Here is a 21288-nt window from a genome sequence, read left to right on the forward strand (position 1 = left end):
CAGTGTGCTTTGATATTTTTTGCAGCCACAAGGATTTTGCAAAAACATACAGACACACATACATACCTCCAACCATGAATTTAGGGAAAATGAGCACTTTGAGGCAAAGAGCTTTAGTGAAAGCTTTAAAAATGGTGAAAGCAAAGTGTGAGTAAAGCATGGTAAAAGCATAGTAATTGGATAGCACGACTTGGTGTTTCTTGTTGTTATACGGATTATCGATATTGTTGAAAAAGGCTAAAGCGTTAATCTGTGAGGCATAAAGAAGCGGTAAATATTTTTTGTAAAGCATAAGCTCAGGCGCAAACACTTCTAAGGCTTCGGCAGCGGAAGCCCTGTGCGTTAAAGACAAGGTCGAACACGAGCGGCTGTCTTATGCATTTAAAAAGCAAAGAGGCGCATGAAGTGGTCAATTTTCATTGCAGAACAAAACGGCAAATAACGGAAAAAGACGAAAAAGCGAAATAGAAAACACCGTAAACGCATTCAACGCGTCAAAATGAAGGCAAAAGATAAATGCAAAATATTAAAAGTGCAAATATGAAAGCAAAAAGAAAATACAAATTAACGCCGAGTATTCAATGCAAGGGCAAACTTTATTACGGACCACAAAAGCAAAAAGGCGCAATAAAATTTATTTCATTTTCGTTTTGGAAATTAATTCTACATAACGGTGCTTAAATGCTTTGGCGCGCTTTTTACGGTTATGTACAACAAAGTCGCCCTAATTTACAGCTGCATTTTGAATGTTAAATTTAACACGTATACGCCCCAGCACCCGGTCAGCACTGACCTGCCAACGAACCCATAGGTAACACTTTTCGTGCAACGTGGAGGGGAGTCAGTGCAATATTTCCTTTATTTTTGTTGTTTTTAGCTTTTTTGTATTTTTTTTTTTGCACTTTTTGGTTCTTTGCTTTTGCTGGATTGATGCGAAAATGTAGGTTAAATCAAATGAGTGAATGTAGATCGGCCACAAAAGCACTGTTCGGCAACAAGGGTGGCTGCCAAACTTTTGCTTAATGAAAATGTTGCACAAATGCTAATAAAAGTGGCAAGAGTGGTATGTAAGCACAAGTGAAAATCATTTACTGTGTGCATGTCAAACTGAAAATGCAAAATTGTGGTGATGCTAAAGGAACATATTGACTCGAAGGCACTTAGACAATGTAATGTTTGCAAATAATTAAGAAAATTTTGTGAACTTTTCAGGAAGGTCTTCTGCATTTAAAGTTCGTTATTAATAATTTTTAATTTTATCTTAGCAAAACCTTGATTTAGTCAATTAATAGCTAGTATAGGAAGAATTACTAATTGACTCAATTAAGAGCATTTTGGAAAAGCATCAGTGGTCTATCACATATTGAACGGATACTCTTTTTTCTTTGTAGTATATGAAACTTGACTTAAAATGAGTGAGAATGAATAAGGAGAGAAATACTGAGGATATAGCGGAACTGTTTCGGTAGTCTAATACCTAGCGCTGGAAGAAGGAGCGAACTTGCTGAAGTAAAATAAGTTACTTCCGCATTTCAAAGCGTCTATGGTGTGTAGACCTCGTCATAGTCGAATAAGTTATTTCACACGTGCACAGTGCTGTAGGCAAAAAATTGTAAGATTTTTTAAATTACATTTCGCGCGAAAAGCCATTCGTCGAAATATTTTTTTTCTATGTTAGTATGACTGTCAGTGAAATCTGTGCCAAATGTCACATCATAATCATTGGTGTTTGGTACATAAAGTACGTTCGGCGATTTTTACGATGAGTGAAATTCTTTGGTATTTAGTAGTAAGAAGTTCCATTAAATTTTGTGTGCAAAATCAAATTACTGGTGCCGAAACGCCTTCAGTAATAATTGTTTGTCGCAAGCAAGTGTTGTTTTTGGTGTAAATTATACAAACGCGTTGACGACGAACCACGTCCACCACGGTCATCAACATCAACTGATGATCAACACGTTAATAAAATAAAGGAATCGGCGCTTGAGAATCGACAATTAACAGTTAGACTTCTTATTGGCATCGTTAGACTATCGGAGGTATCAGAACCACCGCAAAGCCGGTCAAAAAACAAGATTATGCTGATAGATTTTTCAATTATTGAGGTGTGGTGTGCTCCGAATGCCTTCCGAACGGCCAAACTATCAACAAAGCATACTATTTAAGCGTTATACTATACACCGATATTATGCTATATTAGTTTACATTAGAAGAACATTAAGCCAAAACCTGGTAAATTTCGACAAAAAGTTATAAATGGTATAGCTTTAGTCTAGTGCAGTCTGCACATCGCACCCAAGGAAGACATCATTTGGATATTATTTTGCTCAGTTCCTGAAGATTTTGAAACTCAGGAGGCTGATTCCAGTGTTGCCAGATTGCAGAGAGTTTTAAGCTTTGTCAAGAGGTAAGTTTTCTTTGTTATAAAAGGAAAAGTTAAGTAGTGAGAGGTCTGAAGGAATTTCGTTTTGTAATGAAATTTAAAAGAAAATTTATTTATTTTTCATTTAACTTCTTTCTCCATACAATCATTAAAAAAAAAGGATATAACTATAATCCCTCTTTGGGTCTGCCAACACCCAGCTTTGTATTGTTAAAAGTTTATTTGAAACCATTTCAACGAATGCCATACAGAGCCATCGGGCCTTGAGCACAATAGTCGTAAGGAAAAATGGTGAATTCATGAAAAAGGTAAAGTCAGGAAAAATGAAAAAATAACAATCTTTACAAATCTAGAATCAGAATTTTTTGAGGTTTGACTCACTTTCTGAATTCGTTGATGATGTAATGAGGTTATCAAATTGTCCTACTGGGAACTATTTACAGTCTGTTTTCACTCGCTTATTCTCATTCTCATTAGAATAGGTACAAGGCATCCTTATTTTCCCACCGGATTAGTAGACATATGCGTATATATGTATGCACGTTGGTTTATATGTATGTTAAGTATATATTTACATAAGGATGATGTCCGGTGTGTAGGCTTATTACTACAGTAATATGCCATTTGTTCGGCGGCAAATGAAACATTCGTTACTAATTAATGTGACACAGCGGCGAAGAGGACATTCACGCTGCAGCAGCGGAAGACTGGAGCGCAAGAGAGAAGTTATAGCTAAATATGCTATGCTGAGTGTGTCACGTGAATAATTTAGCAAGGCAGAAAGAGCAGTTACAAATAAAAAATATCAAAGCTGTGCTAATTCTTTGAAACGTAGTACACACATGTGTTTATACAATAAGTACCATGCATTAGGGTGTTCGTTTTTTACCAAGTTGAGTTTTTTTTTGCAAACATTCACAGAAATTGCAGTTTTTACGCTAAAAATAAGGCTCTAATAATGGGTTGTCAAAAAAGTCTTGCGGTATTTTCGGTAGTTGGCGCTGAAAGCGCGTAGTTCTAGTTTTATTCGTCGCATCATGCTCATGCTCATGCTCATCGTCATGCTATACCTTCTTGGAAAGCTCATTTCACGCGTTAACACATGTTTGATTGATTGTCGTTTCTTTTAAGGCGTTCGTGAGTTTCCATTTCCACCGCACAATGATGGTTTTAACGTTTTCGTTCTGGTGTAGAGGTGGTCGAAGATGCACCACGCTCCGGAAGGCCTGTCGTTGAAAATTGTGATAAAATCGTCGAAAGAGACAGGCTTAGTAAAAAAAAAAATAAAATGAAATTCAATAAAAATACCGCAAGACTTTTTTGACAATTTATTATATACATAAACTTTATTATCAATTTTAAACCGTCCGAGATTAGTTAATTTTTCCCATGCGCTTAATATGGCGATTTTTGATATTTTGTATTCCAATGTTTAATTTCCTTCTTCTTCTTCACTGGCGTAAACACCGCTTTTCTATTTTCAAAGCAAATAAGTTTACAAATTTGAAAAAGTGATATTCTAGTACAAAATTTTTTGCTATAAAAAAGGTTTGCATGCTCTTTTTAAAACGGCTTTTCATTAAAGGTTGTAATATATTGTATTCGTATTCATATGGTACACCATGTCGTATGAGCAACACAAAATATTGTGTAGTCGAAAAAGTCTTTTCGTATTTCTAATCAAACTGCAACTTAATTTTTTTTTATATTTATAATGAACTTCAATGAACCTAATTTATTTTTTAATTATTTTGGTCCACCACTTTTTGCCCTTTTACCGCTAGAGACATTTTTCCATCAGTGTAAAATTTTTCTGGCAAAACTGCGACAAGTAATTTTCACAGGCTTCTCTTGAAGCCAACTTTACTTCATTAAGGGAGTTCTGCATTGACCGCAAGAAATGGTAGTCCGATCGTGCAAGGTCTGGGCTATATGGTGGATACATCAAAACTTCCCAGCCCACCTCTTATGAAGACTTGTATGAACTCAGGTCATTTGATGATTAAGTTTAACTGCGTAAAATTTTTGAAGGCTTACTTTAATGAAAAAGAAAATCATCTGGACCTCTTCTCTAGAGCGGAAAATTTTGTATTAGATTGTAGATATACTTAATTAATGCATAATATAAAATATTTTGGAGTTATATACTAGGAAAAAAATGTGTTGTTGTTGTTGTAACGCAAGAAAACATTTCTGAAGTAATTTCGAGACATGATACCGCGTTGACAGTTTTTGGCTAGTTAAAAATCCGGGACCGTTCCGGTTACTTAAACGCGACTGTCGTGGGTTATATCTGATTAGGCACGGCTTAATTTGAAAATAAACAGCGTGTATACGTTGTATAATTATTTTCAGAACATAAACTGAAATCAACTCGGAAATAATGGACACCCTAACACATTTATATATTCCCACACACATTTATGTACATATACAAAGGTGTGTGCTTTCATCTTTCAGTGTCAACTAATCACAGAGCCGGATGCTATTATCGCTGCTCTTACTCAAATTTGCTGAAATTAGTTAAAACAGTTGTTGCAACATCGAGCGCAGCAATTTAAAATATGCTCCCCAATTGGTTTGCTCACACACATGAGTGAACGGCGGTTAAGTTTTCTGCAAACGAGTGCGTGTGTGTGCGTGTGCGCGTTGTGATTGCAGCTGGCAGGGAATTCATGCATTTGTTTGCAATTTTAATAAAGTTGTACCATTAACTGTTTGCAAATTGTGCGTGCAACAGTGCGCTTTGGCGAATGAATTTGCGTGAAGGGAATAACAAACGCATGCCTAACACTCACACACAAACACGTGCGCTCTGGGCAACAATTGCAATTTACATAATTACCCGTTGTGGGGCAAAGGTTACGGCGGCTTGAATTGCTAGTTGAGCGCGCACTGAGAACTTGCCACACTGGCGCCGGTGACAATGAACACTGACAGTGGCAATGACAGCCAGCGCTTGACAGTTGTCAGTTGTGTTGTTGCATATTTGTGCACACGCAAACATTTCGTTGACTTCTGAGCCAGAGCAGGGCACACAGACACATACAGATAACTTCACATATGTCAATATATACACACATATGTATACATAGTGCTTTGCATATGTCAGCTTGTTCGTGAGAGTGTGTGTAGCTACTTGTTCTGACGGCTGCGTTGCGGGATTTTCATAAATTTCGTTATTAAATAAGCTTGTCAGCACTTGCGAGCTTGTCTCTTGCTTGTTTGGCTTAGTTGTTGTTGTTGTTCTGCTCATATTAATGCTCGGAATTTATATGAGTAAATAATTTTTACATGCTACAGTTGTCACGATAAATGTCAACAGAGAACACACAAACAACTAAGCACACAAAGGTATTATTTACATACTTATGTATGTATGTGTGATGAACCATTGTGAGCGCATAAAAACCAAAAAAAGATTCCAAGAAAAATTCATAGCCTACACAGATTGCATTTCTGTAATTTCAAAACATGCTTTTATTTTACGCCACAGAAAAAAAGAGATTATCTTTATCTAAGAGAAAGAGTGACATTGAGAAAAATTAGAGAGGGAGGAAAGCATAGCTTTGTGACAGGTAAGTAGCCAAGACACGCACCTAAAATTTGTACTAAGATCCACTCTAAGAGCAAACAGTAAATTTTTTCTAAGATTTAGTTTAAAGCCGGAATGTTTGAAGTGAAGTACAGCAATTGACGAAAGAAAGAAGAAGCGAAAATTTTTATAATTTTTTTACATATAAACATGTATGAAGATTCCCAATGTAATTTTTAATTACATTTATTTTGAAATTCTAGAAACTTTTTACTGTGAAGAAATCGGATTTTTGCATATGAATATTAAATTCTCAACTTTCATCTTTTGGCTACACAATATTACGTGAAGTTTTGTAGTTCAATAGATAATACGCATTGTAACAAAAAGCATCCGCAAAATATATAACTACTCATCAATATTTGTTTTGTCGCCTTCAAAGTGATCCCCACCAGATGTAATATACTTATGCTAACGATTTTTCCAATCTTCGAAGCACTTTCTATAAGCATTTTCACAAACTTCGCCAATGTTTTATCTGTTCGATCGACTGAAAGCGGGTTCCAAGGCGATTTCAGTTTGGGGCACCAGAAAAATCACATGGAGACAAATCTGGTGAATACGGTGGTTGATCGAAGGAATTCATTGCGTTTTTGGCATTAAATTCGGTCACAATCATGACTCGTTGCGATGGTGCATTATCATTGTGTAAAATCCATGAATTGCTCTTTCACAATTCCGGCCGTTTTCGTTCAATCCGATGACTGTTCACTTGTTTGCTGTTCAAACTCATAAAATCATGTCTAATCGGCAGTTATAATGCTCTCCATGAATCCGCACAATCAAGTAAGTCCAAGGAGAACTGTTTACGGTACTTTTTTAGAAAAAAATTCAGTTTTATCGAGACGAGTTGAGCAAGAACGCGTTTCATCCCCAAAATCTCTCCCAAACTCATTAGAACGGATTCACGAGAACTTATCGAGCTCTGTTTTCATCTCTAACACTTGCCCGATGATTTTCAAGCACCATATCCCAAACTTTTATAATATTTTCATCAGTTGAAGAGGTTGGAAGGTCGCCCAGAAGGTCTATGAGGGCTTTGTACCAATTCTGTTTGTAATAAAACTAAATCGCCGTAAGTCTTTTCCAACATTCGCAACGATTCGGCACACGAAATTTGGTGAGAAATACAAAATCTTAGAAATCTTTTGTTCAATATTTTTATCCATTTTAAAAATCGCAACGCACTACTGAGGTGTACAAACTGGTTGACTGATCGCGCTCATATTTGGCATAGTAATTAAGAACAGTCCTACCAACTTACTAAAATGCATTTTTTTAAATATCGTAGCGTGTACTTTTTTGTCACAATACATACATTGTCTTAATATATTATTGTAAATAAATGTTGCGAAGCTTACACCTGCAGAGTTTTATAAGTTCACTGAAGATCCTCCAAATAGGTATGACTCCGTTAGCGACGTATTTTTATTCCTCTCTTTGACGTTCAGCAGACTCACTCAGTTGAGAAATAGAAAAATGCAGCCAAAAGTGGAGAATGTATAGGGTTAGAAAGCATTTGTAAACATCTTTGTTGCTTCAGTGGATAAGCATATTGTGCTGTGTGGTAGAAACTGTCAGCTGAATAATATTTTAAGGTCATTGGTTTACTTTTTCTCGGTAATCCCTGCGATCATTTAACAGGCGCTTTAATAAAACAACGACTTCTTCCGTCGTCTATAGGCAAATCTATTATTGATCTTCCATTCCGTTGGTATCTAATCTAATTATTGCTTTCTTTATAACATGGGAAGATGGTGACAAAGTATACCAATTTCTAATCTCTTTATTAAGCTTTTTATAGATTTTTGTGCTGAACCAAATAAATTAAATTTCATTTGTCCACTTTTTGTGGATATCTTTTTTTATAATTTGGGCTCAATGACTCTCAAGTTATCCTACATAATACAAAAAATAAAAATAAAATTTTTACAATACAATATTTGACAGTTGTTTGTTAGCAGCTGACAATTGACAGCAACACAATTGCATTTGGAGTTTTACACTGAGAGTTATTCATATTTTTTGTGGTTTTCAATAATTTTTTATGAAAAATACAGTATTTATTGAAACAAAAATTCCGCTGTATAATTTTAATGAATTTCAAAACTAAATTTCACATATTCATACTAGACTACATGTGACTTGTTAGCCAACTAATGGTCTAACCACTAACTGCACACAATTTATCAGATGGCCTTTATTCAATTAATTGAGAAATGCGCCAGTTAATGGATATCAAATTGACTTAAAAATTGTGTGAAAAAGGAGAATGGCAAATTCAGAGACCCATACATTGATATCCATATACGGTGTGTATGCCTCCTAGGCACACAGGCGATTGCTTGGTCACTAAGAACACTGGCACAGGACATACTCAGCGAGTGCCAATGTTCGAAATTACACAAAAAAGGGTGAAAATCATACAAAGTCATAACACGGTTAGTTTTCGAAGCGGAAAATGCAAGCGTGCTTGTATGTGTAATATAAATAATGTTGCACCAGGAGAGCATATAATAACTACATATACATATATATGTTACTTTATGTGCATTAACTATAGCGAGGCATTGCCCTGTAAAAAGTATGCAGCACTGCGCTGCAAGGGACTTCATGCTTTCCTACGCGCATAGTTCATATTTGCAGCTGAAAGCTTCTTGGCAGCGCAAAACTTTACAATCATTTTTCATAATTAACTTAAATTGAAAATGGCGAAAGATTCCAAACTCGCAAAGAATGGAAAGTAATGACGTCAGGCAATGAAACGAGTTAGCGGAGGCGATGTGACAAATGCAGCGAGCGGCAAGTTGCAAAGAGTAGCAAATAGCGTCGGGCTTGACGGTGCAAAGGCAGCGGGGACTTAAAATATTTTACCGTTGCCATCTCGCTTTGAACATGTTTTTTAGGAGAATTTAATGCAATGCATAAAAAAGTTATTTCTCTCTTTTTTAATTATTTGAGAAGCGCGACTCAGCCAAATAAGTGCATACGTATGTATATATGTATATTTGGTGTATGTGACAGCTCTGAGGCCCCAAATTATGAACTTTATTAACTTCCGTGTGGTTGTGCACCCAAAGGCAAGGACCGACATATTAATGATGTCATAAAATTTCATGATTCCTTCATTTAGTAGTAATAATAGCGGGAGTAAATGGCGACTTTGAAGACGCTTTCACTGTACGAATGTATTTTACTACAAAGTACAATAGTTTGTTCACCTAACGGTTGTAGAAATTGGATTATATATACAGGGTTTGTTCGGAAAGTAATAGGTCTGATTCGATTTTAAAAAATTTATTGAACCAATCGTTACAATTCTTTAGAAACTGTCAAAATAGGCTCCTTCGCGCAATTTGCAAGCATTGAAAGTGTCACGGAAGGCATTTTGCGGAATATGCGGTGCATGCTGCTAGGATCCCCTCTGTCGCCTCAAAAGAAAAGGAACATTGCCTCTTTGTCTCGGGATCATACTCAAAGATCCATGACTCGTCACCTGTGATTATGTTATTAAAAAAATGGCGGGTCACTTTCAAACATGTTCAAATTTTCTGGGCACACTTCCACTCGCCGCAATTTCTGGCGTCGCACACCCTGCGCATGTTCAACTGCTCGGTCACAATGTCATGAACCACAGATTTTGATAAATTTAACATCTGATCAAATAAGCGAATGCTTAGTCGACGATCTGAGTTCAAAACTTTGCGCACACGAGTCACATTGTCGGTGTTTGTCGAAGTCGCAGGTCTCCCAGCACGGTCTTCATCTGCGACCTCTTTTCGGCCCTCCAAAAAGGCCTGGTGCTACCGAAAGACACTTGCTAAAGCAACATCTCAGTAAGCCTGCTTGATCATATCAAACGTCTCTGTAGCAGATTTACCGAGTTTCACTCAGAATTTAATCGTGTAGCTCTGCTCTAACGAACGCTTCATTTTCGGCTTGCATCACTCACAGAAATTCGTCGAACGAAAATGTTTGTCCTGACTCTCCTGGTAATCGGAGACAACTGACCAGCCGCTCGTTCGTTAGCGAGGAACGTAACTTGAGTAAAATTTGAGATATCTCGATGAAACTTCATATGCACTTTCCTTCACAAAAAAAAACAAGTTCGTAGATGGGCGTAATGGGAGCACTGCCACGCCCACAAATCGCCATTAACCGAAAACCTATAAAATGCCAAAAGCACTAAATTAAGATTGAACTCTTATCTGGCATCGAATATCGCAGTGAAAAGGAGCATCTGTGTGCTAAAAATTTTGAAAAAGTGGCCGTGGCCCCGCTTCTTGTAAGTTTAATGAACAGCGTAAAAAAGAAAGAAATCGAAAGATAACCCCGCTCACTCCCCATATAACGGTATTGTTACAAACTACTAAAAGCGCAATAAATCAATAACTAAATATTACAGAGACATTAAATTTTACCTCTGGCATGGATTGAGAAGGCTTAGGTAAAGTCGTATATCTCGGGACCCGCTCGACTGATTTCAACTAAATTTAAAGCACTTTCCTTTACACAAATCAAGAAGAAATTAATATAACGAGATAAAACTTTGCACGAAAAATACCTTTAAAATATGCCATCTTATGATCAAAAATTGTCTAAATCCAACAAAAATTCTTTAAGTCCCTACGACGAAAATGTGGTTGCCGGTACTTATAGTTGACTTTTGACCGAAAATATCGGTCAATGTGTGAGATATACAATTGAAATTCAAATAGAATCCTTTCCTGACAATAGTAACTATGTGTATCAAAAATAGGTTGAATCGGGGTCAATACTTTCCTGAGCCCCCATTTACGTAATATAAAGATTTTCGAACTTACGGGTGTCTTTAAAGGTTCGAATTTAAAAAATCGGTTTATTTGAAAAGCCCTTTCAGAGTACTTGGAAGTGTATTCCAATTAGTAAACGCGTTTTTATCAAATTGGTGTTTTCAAAGTCGATGACCAACGTTATTCGAAAACGGCTAAACCGATTAGTCACAAATTTTTACATGAGCTTCTTTAACACATTTTGTAGTAATTAGTCGAAAAATTTTTCATACCGATAAAAATCTTTTTATAAACAATTTAAGGCCGAACTTTTTGTCAAAAATTTACTTTTTTTGAGAAACCGCAATTTTTACAAAAAATTATTTTATTTTGCTTGTTCCTTCGATTAATTACTAGAATTAACATTACTCTAACGAAATCTACTTGTTTTTCACTTGCAGAGGACTCAGTTCAGAGATATAGTGGTCACCGCAAAACGTCTTTTTTGAGAGGAGTTCCTGGATATCAGCTGTAGTTTCTTTCCAAATAAATATTTTTACTAATACGAAGTCTTAAGATTCACTTAAAAGATACTATGTGTGCAAATTTTTGGATAAATAAATTTAAAAGTTTCCTCGGAAGAAATTGTGGAAAATTCGCTTTTTTAATAATGAAGACACGTCGCTTTAAATGTAAATCTTGCCAATCTAATTTTCGGACACCCTTTATTTATTTCATTTCACATAATACGAAACCAGAAATATTATTTAAATAATTTTTAATTTTTTTTTTATATGAAAAAATTAATTTTTAATTAATTAATTACTTCTTATTTGTAGTTAAATAACCGTTTTAATATTCATACCTAAAATAACGGTGAAATAATGGCAAACGTACGGTACTTAAATATAATCGCCGCACATAATGGCGCTCAATTGCGCTCTGCCGCGCCGAGGCTTTATTTGCGCATTGTAAATTTATTATTTAATTAAGAACACAGAGTTTCGAGCGCACAATCAGATGTTTTTGTGAAAACTCGTTTTTTATATGGGAACTGTGGCAACATGTAGTGAGAGAGTGTATTAAATAAAATGGAATAATTAAAAAATTGTCAATGGAAAATTACTAATTAAATAATAATAATTCGAGAAAATATTGCTTAATCATTATAAGAGGACACTTAAATATATTTCATTTTCAATGTTTTTGTTTTCATTTGCATTTAAATCAAAAATTCATACATTACATAACGCACCTCGTTCTCATCGCGCAATATGCCAACCACCTGAAGGAACATACGCTCCGCGTCATTCTTCGGATCGTAATTTGAGTATGTGTCATCGACGAGCGTTATATTGCCGATCGTATAGAGCGACTCCTCGGCAAACGAAGCATCCAAATCGTCCACAGTCACGGCGAAATTGTGCGCCTCATCAACGTCAACATCGCCATCAACAACAGCGCCGACCACTTGTTTCTCCGCCAACACTTGAGACGCCGCAGCGTCAACGCACCGTGCATTCGTCTCAACAATATTTATGCCTTCGCCGGCAGACGCGCCGAGTCGACTACCAGCGGGAGATTGCAACGGCGTTGACACAACGCGTTGCACACCAACCTCAACGGCCGGCGCATCGCTGCTGCTGTCATCGTCCACTTCGCCGTCACCGTCAGCGCCGCTGCTTAGTTGCGAGAAGCTGAGACTCAGCTGACTGCTCGCCGCCGCAGAGGCGCGACTGCAGTCCTGCAATTCCATTTCAAGTTCTGTGCCGCCCGTGCCGCTGTCGCCACTCTGCGAACTCGCCGAGTGCAAGTGTTGCGCGCGTTTAGCCACATGTTGCTGCAACATGCTCTGCGCTGTGGTGAATTGCTCGACGCGCACTTCTTGCGTTGGCTCGCGCTGCAGCGCCAGCATAGCGGCTGCCGCAACGTCGCGCGAGTCGCAACGACTGCTGCCGCCACCGCTGCTGCTGCTGCTGCGACTGCGACGCTTCAGCGATTTGAATGGTGAGAGAAAACGGCGGCGTGGTGAGACATTCAGATTGGGTGTGAGCGCTGCGTCTTGTTCCAGCGCCAGCAATGTGGCATGCGGCGGCTTGGTATAACGTTCGAGCGACCTTGATTTTGCGAACAAGCCGGTGGTGGTGTTGTTGTCTTCATGCTGCTCATTAGTGTTGTGGTTGTAATTGTTGTCCTGCCCAACAATGGCAGTGGCGTTTTGCAAATGTTGCGCGTGTTTTGTTTTATTCTGTTTGCGTCGACGACTGCTGTTGCTTGCCGTTGTTGTTGTTGCGCCGCTTTTGTTGTTGGCCGCAATGCTTTTAGCCATTTTCAGTTGTTGCACATCCACGATATGCATGGCGCTGATGTTGTGATACGGGTGCTGTTGTGTCTGCGCCACTTGCTGTTCCGCTGGACCCGCCATAATGATGTCACGGGCCAGCTGCGTTCCGGCCCCAGCCGCATTGTCTGCCGTTTGTGGCACTCTTAGCAGGCGCATAGTATTGTTGTGTGTGTGTGTGTTGTTGCTTGCCTTTGGCCTAAACTGCTGTCGCACTTCAATTTTATTTATTTTTTACGCCGAACGCTTTGCTATTTGCTATTTTTCACTCAACGGTTTTTATTTTTCTCGTGCCGCGGCTTTGTTTAATTTTTAATGAGCTCACAGGAGCCGCAGGCTGCGCCCGCTCTCTAATTATTGTGCTGTGCGCGCACTCTGTGGTGCAGGCGATTATGTCGCTCCGCACTTTTTTGCTCGGCTTTGCTTTACACTGTTCCACTTCAAGTCTTTTGTTGTTGTTTTGTTTTAATAGAATTTTGCACTTGTTTGAGTTTAAACTTCCCTTGCAGTTCTATTTTCGCGCGCTGAATTTTTTCTCTATAATTTGTGGTACAATTTAATTATATGTTCTAAGGCTACTGGTTTTAATGAAATACTTTTGCTGGCATGTCCTTATACTATCAGCTTGTGGCATACATACATATTTTCAAGTTCGTTATTTATTGTAGTTTTTAGAGTAAAAATTTAATTTTTATAACACAATTATTATGGATAATCTTTTTCTATATTATATCAGGTGTATCTGTGTAAAGCAATGTAGTAAAAAATAAACATAATAATAATTAGCTAATAAAAAATCCTTAAAGCATATATTAGAGACGCTTCTTGAAGATATGCTAAAGCACTTAGGCTCGACGGGAGTATGCTTCCTTACCAATATTCTCAACCTGTCGCTGACCACTCTTTAAATGCCCAAAAGTATGGAAAATCGGAAGAGTGGTAAAACTACTGAAACCTGGGACACCCGCCAATAAAGGGGAGTCTTATCTACACTCCTCTCCCCAGTAGTGAAGACACTTGAGAGCCCGTTACTCCTGACCTTCACGCACCACCTGAGTCTAGCAAACCACCATCATGGCATTCGAAAAGTTCACAGCACCATCACAGCCTTTAGCGTCATTAACACCCAGAAAGTTCATGGCCTCAACCAAAAACCACCCTGCGAGTGGTTGATCCTCGTAACGTTGGACTTGTCAAAAGCTTGTGATACAGTTAATCATACAACGCTACTTGAGGATATCGCAAAAGTTACGCTCCCTCCAGGGTTGAAGAGGTGGAACTATGAACTACCTGAGCGATCGACAATCATTCGTACTGTATTGAGGTAAAAATTCTAAATCAACAATAACTAAACAGGGGGTTCCGCTGGGTGGTGTCCTCTTCCCGCTGCTTTTTAACTTATAGATTTCGAAACTCCCTTGTATGCTAATGATTGCACGATAACGTCGGGCAAAGGAATCAATGGCATGTGCTCAAAAGTAAAGGGTTATCTCTCCAACCTTTCTCGCTTCCTCGGTGCATGAAACCTAACGCTATCCCCCACTAAATCCGCAGCGACCATATTCACAAACTGGACGAAGGAGTACAGATTTGACCTTAATATTGCCGTCGATGGCGTCAAGATTCCGACTGTCAACAACCCTAAGATTTTAGGCGTGATATTCGACAGCCTGTGCTCCTTCACTCTCACACGAACGCGATTATTGCCAAAGTACAGAGTCCTCAAGTCGCTAGATGGCAGCACATGGGGAAAAGACAAAAAAGATTGTTGGAAACATACAAGGAAGTTGGCCGGCCGGTCCTTAACTACGTCGCACCAATATGGTCGCCTGGATTCAGTGGTACGTATACGAAGAACCTTCAGACATGGCAGAACCCTGCGCTCTGGACTATTACGGGATGCCTTTTGATGTCTCCTATCGAACATCTACATAGTGATACGCGCATGCTCCCAGTTAAGAAACATAATGAACTCCTCTCCAAGCAGTTTCTACTGCGGTGTTCTCGGGTGCTAGGAGCAGCAAGAGGTCCTTCCTCAACTACGTCGACCACAAAAGACAATTCACCGACCAGACTTCGAACGCAACTAACTTCAGACGTGCACTGATTTCATTTAGAGTGGAGCCATAAACACCTTCACCGACTCCCTCTCAATTTTGTGTTTTTAATTTATGACTATCGTGAAAAAAAATGGGGCAATAGGAATAAATTAAAGGTATCAAAATCTTCATATTTATGAAATAACTGTTTAAAAAAAATTTCATTGCAGTTATATGATATTAGCTGTCTTCGATTCGCCAAACATTGCAGAGAAGCGAATCGAACAAAGTGTTCTGGTTGTTTAAAGGATCTGGCAGCACTTGTGGTGTAACTCTGACTAAAGCATATGTCGTCTGACGCATGCAAATTTTTGTTACGATCCTAGCTTTGGTAGAGAAATTCTTCTCTCCCAGTCAAAAAACGTTTAAGCAACACTTTAGTTTTGTTTTCTATGAACAATTATAATCCATTTTGTCTTAAGTTTTTGAAACAAAAAAATCGTGGTATAATCATTTTTGAGAATAATTTGTTATTTGATCCATTCACAATAGTAAAACTGGCCAAAAATATGCAAAACAAAATTTGGGAGCATTGAAGTTACCGGTCATATGAAGACTTGAATGAGATATCCGCCTACTCTTTCGCACGAATTTAACTCGATAACTTTGTTGTTGCTTTTACATGACATTTTGAGACAAGAGAGCAGCGCGTAAAGATAACGAGTAGAGAAGTAGTGAATCGAAGAAACACTGTGAGTGGTTAAGCTTTGAGTTTTAAGAGCTTTTTTGAATCATAAAGCTTCAAGAGCTTTTTCGAGTATTAAAATATAATAAAAAATATCACATATCAAAAGAAATTATTAAAAAGTTTTTTCAGAAACTACTATTGAATACTTTGTAATATACTTTGAAGTCATTAAACTTTGCACAGTTGGAACTTAAAAAGCTTTTGCACATTTTAATCCAAAGAAGTAACTTTTACTCGACTTTTAGGAATAAGTTTTAATTTTTAGCTAAACGACTGATGAATTTTGTGCGAAAATATAACTCGCATGGGAATATCTTCATAGGAGAGCTACACAGGAGCTTTAAATTTCGTCAATGAGATTTTTCTGATGTTGGTCGAAATCTGGGTTTGAACCCTAATACTGAGAAATGATAATGCGCATGCCTTCTTATTAAGACACGGCGGCCACCCCTCTTTTGGATTATCTGTAAAACCGTAAGTTTCCAAAAAAAAAAGCTCACAATTCAAACTATCATTGAATTTGGAAAATATATTTGAAACATTGCGAAAAAGTTTAACAAAATGCAGTAAATATTTACCAAACCTTGCCTTAAACTCATGAAAGTCACGCACCAACTCACTCAGTCTTATTAGCAATTATGTAGGAAACTAGTTTTAGGGACCGCTTCCTAAAGTCAAAAAACCTCAAAAAAAAAATAACGAAAAATTCTGTCACACCTTCATAGCAACAATTCAATACAATTGTCAACATGCCAAATATGCACTGCTTCTTCTTCCTTGAACGTAATCGGCTCAACTGGCTGTCGATAAAAGTGAAAACTACTGTGACACTTTAGACCGACGACACTAAAAAGCTGTGTAGCCGCCACTAACATCGTTCATTGCCTCTCATTTTCTGCATTTGTGGGTCTCTGCGCTCTTGTTGGCATTGTTTTTGAGTTCAAATTTATTTCAAAAACTCTGCGTTCCCGATTGGCAGCACAGCGTTGAGCATTCACTCGTGTAGCCGAGCGCCCGTTTGCTGGTGTTCTTTGAATTTTCGGCACGTGCGAAATGCAATTGCAGGCTTCCCCGCCGCAGCTGGGATTTCGGTGACAGTGGATTTGAAAATGCAAAGCTAAAAATGGACAAGCGTTCGCTTGCAGCAGCAAAAACGAAGCAGACTTTTCAAAACTAAATAATTGCCATTCAAGCGCGTACTCCACATATGAAGTGGTGTGTGTGTGTTCGCTTTACTCGTGTGTTAGGCCGATGGACAATAGCGCCCGCTGTTAGATTTTACATACACATACACTTATATACAAATTTGCATAACACACTCTTTGGGCATGTGCATGTGTTTCATATATATGTATATATATATATATATATGTGTATGTGTATGTGTATGTTAGTCGAAATCTGAGTGTGTGTGTGCGTGCCATTTTCGCATAAATTAAGACAACTGTATATCACTGCCAGCTGCAGAAATTAATATTCCGTATTGGTTATATCCAGTGTTTTACGGTAATAAATTTTGTGAAAGTTGCCGCCACTTCGCGCTCACCCCTCCAGCGAACACTCAGCTGTATCACACATGAGCGAATGTGACAACGTCAAATCTTAAATTTGTGTATTGATTTTCGCAAAAATTTTGATTGGGAATTTTTATGCATTCTCACGTGAAAGAAAAATGTAAATATTTTTAGCCTTCAGAGGTGATAAAAAGCTTTTATTTATAAACACGAACATATTTGTGCAATTGTGATATTCCTGCTTTATAATGTTTCTTAAAAGGTGAAGCAATGTAGAATATGCTTGCGCACTACAAATTGAAAAGTGTGAGATTAAAATGTTCGAGTAAAGCTTTTATTAAAAAATTGTAGCTTTCATAAATATTAAAATTCGTATAACTTCTACATATACACTTTTTTAATTAATGCATAAAAGCATATTTTATCATAATGATGTAAAACAAATCATGAGAGCTTTCACTAAAATATTTAAACTTATAGCTTTCGTGAAATAGTACGCGTAAATTATACAATTTATATATATCTTTGCAATTAACGGATACAAGCGTATTTTTATCATAATAATAAATAAGCCTGAGAGCTTTCATAAAAAATCTCAAATTGAAATTGCTTATATTTAATGAGCTTTCGAAGATGCTCGAAATTCTATCCTTTACTAATATATTCAGAGTCATAATCGTTTTCCGACACAAAAACGACGAAATCGTTAGAGCTTTCTTTTAGAAGTCATGCGCTTTCATACAACTTAAACACAAAAACATACTATATCTACATATATACATATTCATAACATAGTGTAGCTGATCGAAAAGCTTAATTACTTTATTTGACAAATGAAATCATAAGAGCTTTCACAGAAAAACTAGAGCTTTCATAAAAGATATATGCTTTAATGTGTAGTGATTTACGATTTTTGAAGCTATACAGAATTAATATACCTATACAGCTAACAAAATGAAAAAAGCTTGGAGCTTTCAATGAAAATATTTTGCATTAAAATAATATGTAAATTTTATGTATGTAGGTGTTGTCACATATTTAGAAGAAGTGTGCAACTTTTTCGAAAAGCTTAGATAAACGCTGTAGTTTAAAAAAACTGGAGTTTTCACAAAATGACGAGTAAAATCGCTTCATCAAAAAAAATTTTGATATTTTATTAAATTATTTATGCAGTTTTTCTCTTTTGTTTTTTTCTATAGTTCAACGGTATAATGAGGGTTACACTTTTATGTTCAAGAAGAGTCATTGGGCTTTCACGAATAATTCTTCAGAGAGGAAATGCGCTTACTCAAATTTAAAAGCTTGAAGAAGTAACGAAAGCTTAATAAAAACTTTATACGCAATAATTGCAGAAAACAGTAAAAAAATATAATTGAATTTATTGGCTTACTCTTGATAGCCTTGACAGCCGACCAGGAAGGCGCTATGGAATTTGACTAATTACTTAATTAATAAATGTGCAAATAGTGCAAATACGAACATAATAAAATCTGCCAAATAAATTAAAGGATTGCTTACTAATTTGCGTATAATGTTCTAAATCAGCTACATAAATATGATACTAATTCTCTTCATCTGTTCTTCTTGACAGCTTGACAGTTGACAGCTGTCAGATACAATTGTTTTAAGTATGCAACTCAATTTCGCACTTATCACTTCGAGCGCACTTATCATTTCCTCCTAACTACAACAACTGACACATTTTCTACAACAATTCTGTTTTAGATTTGACATTCCAGTGCTCTCTCGTCCTCCGTGTATATTTAATGTCAACTTTGTGCCTCTGTTTGTTGCCGTCACCATGCAACAAATGTCAAACAGTAAAGTACGACAGTAGCAATCAACAATCAGCAGAGCGGAAGAGACAATTTGAAGCCAGAAAAATTATCTGCGACTTTTTGTAGGTTTATGGTATATGGCCCTAAGCAACTACTTAGTAGTTTTTAATTAATGTACGGCGGTGCTCGCTACACTTCAGTGATGTGCACTGGATAAAAAACGAACCTGCTATACTCGTATCTAAATCCCTGTTTAAATAATACAACAATGCATGAGCACAGTGTGCTCAGTCAGTGGAAATTAACTATGTTGAAGCTGTTGAACTCGACGAATTGATAAGAAAAGCAACGACGGAGAAATATGCATTAAAAATAGTGCAAATCAACAAGATGCGGCATGCGATTGTTGAAAGGTGACCAGATGTAATTTTTTTTCTTCATAGAAGCTGTCAACGTCACTAACGAGAGTAGTAGCTGTCAAAGTTATTGATAACAGACATAGTATACATATATGTATATGAGTACATCGGCCGAAGCATACTCTTGTAGTGCCGCCAGAGGTGATCTCGTGACTGATGACCAGATCATACTAAAATTATGGAGAGAATACTTCTCCCGCCTGCTGAAGGACAGTGAAAGCATAACGCCAGGAGAAGGTAAACCTGATTCTACAATCGATGACGATGGAGCAGACGTTCCATTGCCCGACCATAAAGAAGTTCGAAAGGCAATTACCCGTCTGAAGAACAACCAAGCGGCGAAGGCCCATGGATTGCCGGCCAAGATTTTCAAACTGACGTTGAGCAATACCAAAAGCTCCGTTGGAAAGGATCTCTCCGAGCCGTTTGATACCAAACGATGTTTCAGACAAGCCGACTCCCCATCTTCAATCTACTGCTGGAGAAAATAATTCGAGCTGCGGAGCTTAATCGAGCAGCACTACACTATAAGAGTGCACAGCTGCTGGCGTACGCCGTTGATTTTGATATCATTGGACTCAACATCCGAGCCGTTAGTTCTGCTTTCTCCAGATTGGATAAGAAAGCGAAGCAAGTGGGTCTGGTAGTGAACGAGGGCAAGACAAAATATCTCCTGTATTCAAACAAACAGTCGCTGCACTCGCGACTAGGCTTCCGCGTCACTGTTAACGGTCAGATATTCGAAGTCGTAGATAATTTCGCTTATCTTGAAACCAGTTTTCACAGCAACAAAAATGTCAGCCTCGAAATCCAAAACAGAATAACTCTTGCCAACAGGTGCTACTTTGGACTAAGTAGGTAATTGTGAAGGAAAATCCTCTCTCGACGAACAAAGAACAAATTCTACAAGTCACTCATCATCACCGTCCTGTTATATGGGGCAGAGGCAAAGACAATCACAACATCTAATGAGACGACGTTACGAGTTTTCGAGAGAAAGGTTCTTCGAAAGATATATGGTCCTCTGCGCATTGGCAACGGCGAATATCGCAGCCGATGGAAGAATGAGCTGCATGAGATATACGACGAAATTGACATAGTTCAGCGATTTAAAAGACAGCGGCTACGCTGGCTAGGTCATGTCGTCCGAATGGACGCAAACACTCCAGCTCTGAAAGTATTCGACGCAGTACCCATCGGGGGAAGCAGAGGAAGAGGAAGAATTCCACTCCGTTGAAGAGTTCAGGTCGAGAAGGAGCTGGATGCACTTCGTATCTCCAATTGGCGCCAGATTGCGAAAAGAAAAAACGACTGGCGCGCTGTTGTAAACTCGGCTATAACCGCTTAAGTAGGTAATAAAGAAGAAGATGTGGTTATCTAGAAAAGTTATTACCACGAAAATGTCAAATTAGTCATCTAATTACATATGTTCTACGACCATATTGTAACCATATTTACTTTGGACACCACTATTCTAGCTACAGCTCAATTTCAAATATCATTTGTCTGTTTAGTGTTGTTGTAGGCACCAAAAATACTCGCTCATTAAAATAATCGCCATTTACATAAAATTCGGCATTCATATGCAAACATATAATGTATATTGGCGTCAAATACCGTAATTCATGCATAATTACAGTAATACGTGCGAATGCATTCCATTGCACACGACACACACATATACACACTCAAATGCATTCGTGAATATACATATGTGTAA

The 21288-nt window shown here is 37.7% G+C and overlaps 1 protein-coding gene across 6 annotated transcripts in view; it reads right to left on the bottom strand.

The window, feature by feature from the left end:
- Nucleotides 1-21288, bottom strand: part of LOC120766809 (dystrophin, isoforms A/C/F/G/H) — a 776746-nt gene that overhangs the window by 26240 nt on the left and 729218 nt on the right. For 2 of the 6 annotated variants that reach the window (XM_040092518.1, XM_040092519.1), the window contains exon 2: nucleotides 11985-13607. The exons of the other annotated variants lie outside the window; for them this stretch is intronic. In XM_040092518.1, the coding sequence (XP_039948452.1) occupies nucleotides 11985-13229 (1245 nt within the window). In that variant the 5' untranslated portion in view covers nucleotides 13230-13607. The remainder of the gene's footprint in view (nucleotides 1-11984; nucleotides 13608-21288) is intronic. 6 annotated transcript variants of the gene reach the window in all.

Source organism: Bactrocera tryoni, chromosome 1 (assembly GCF_016617805.1).
Source record: "Bactrocera tryoni isolate S06 chromosome 1, CSIRO_BtryS06_freeze2, whole genome shotgun sequence".
Lineage (NCBI taxonomy): Eukaryota > Metazoa > Arthropoda > Insecta > Diptera > Tephritidae > Bactrocera > Bactrocera tryoni.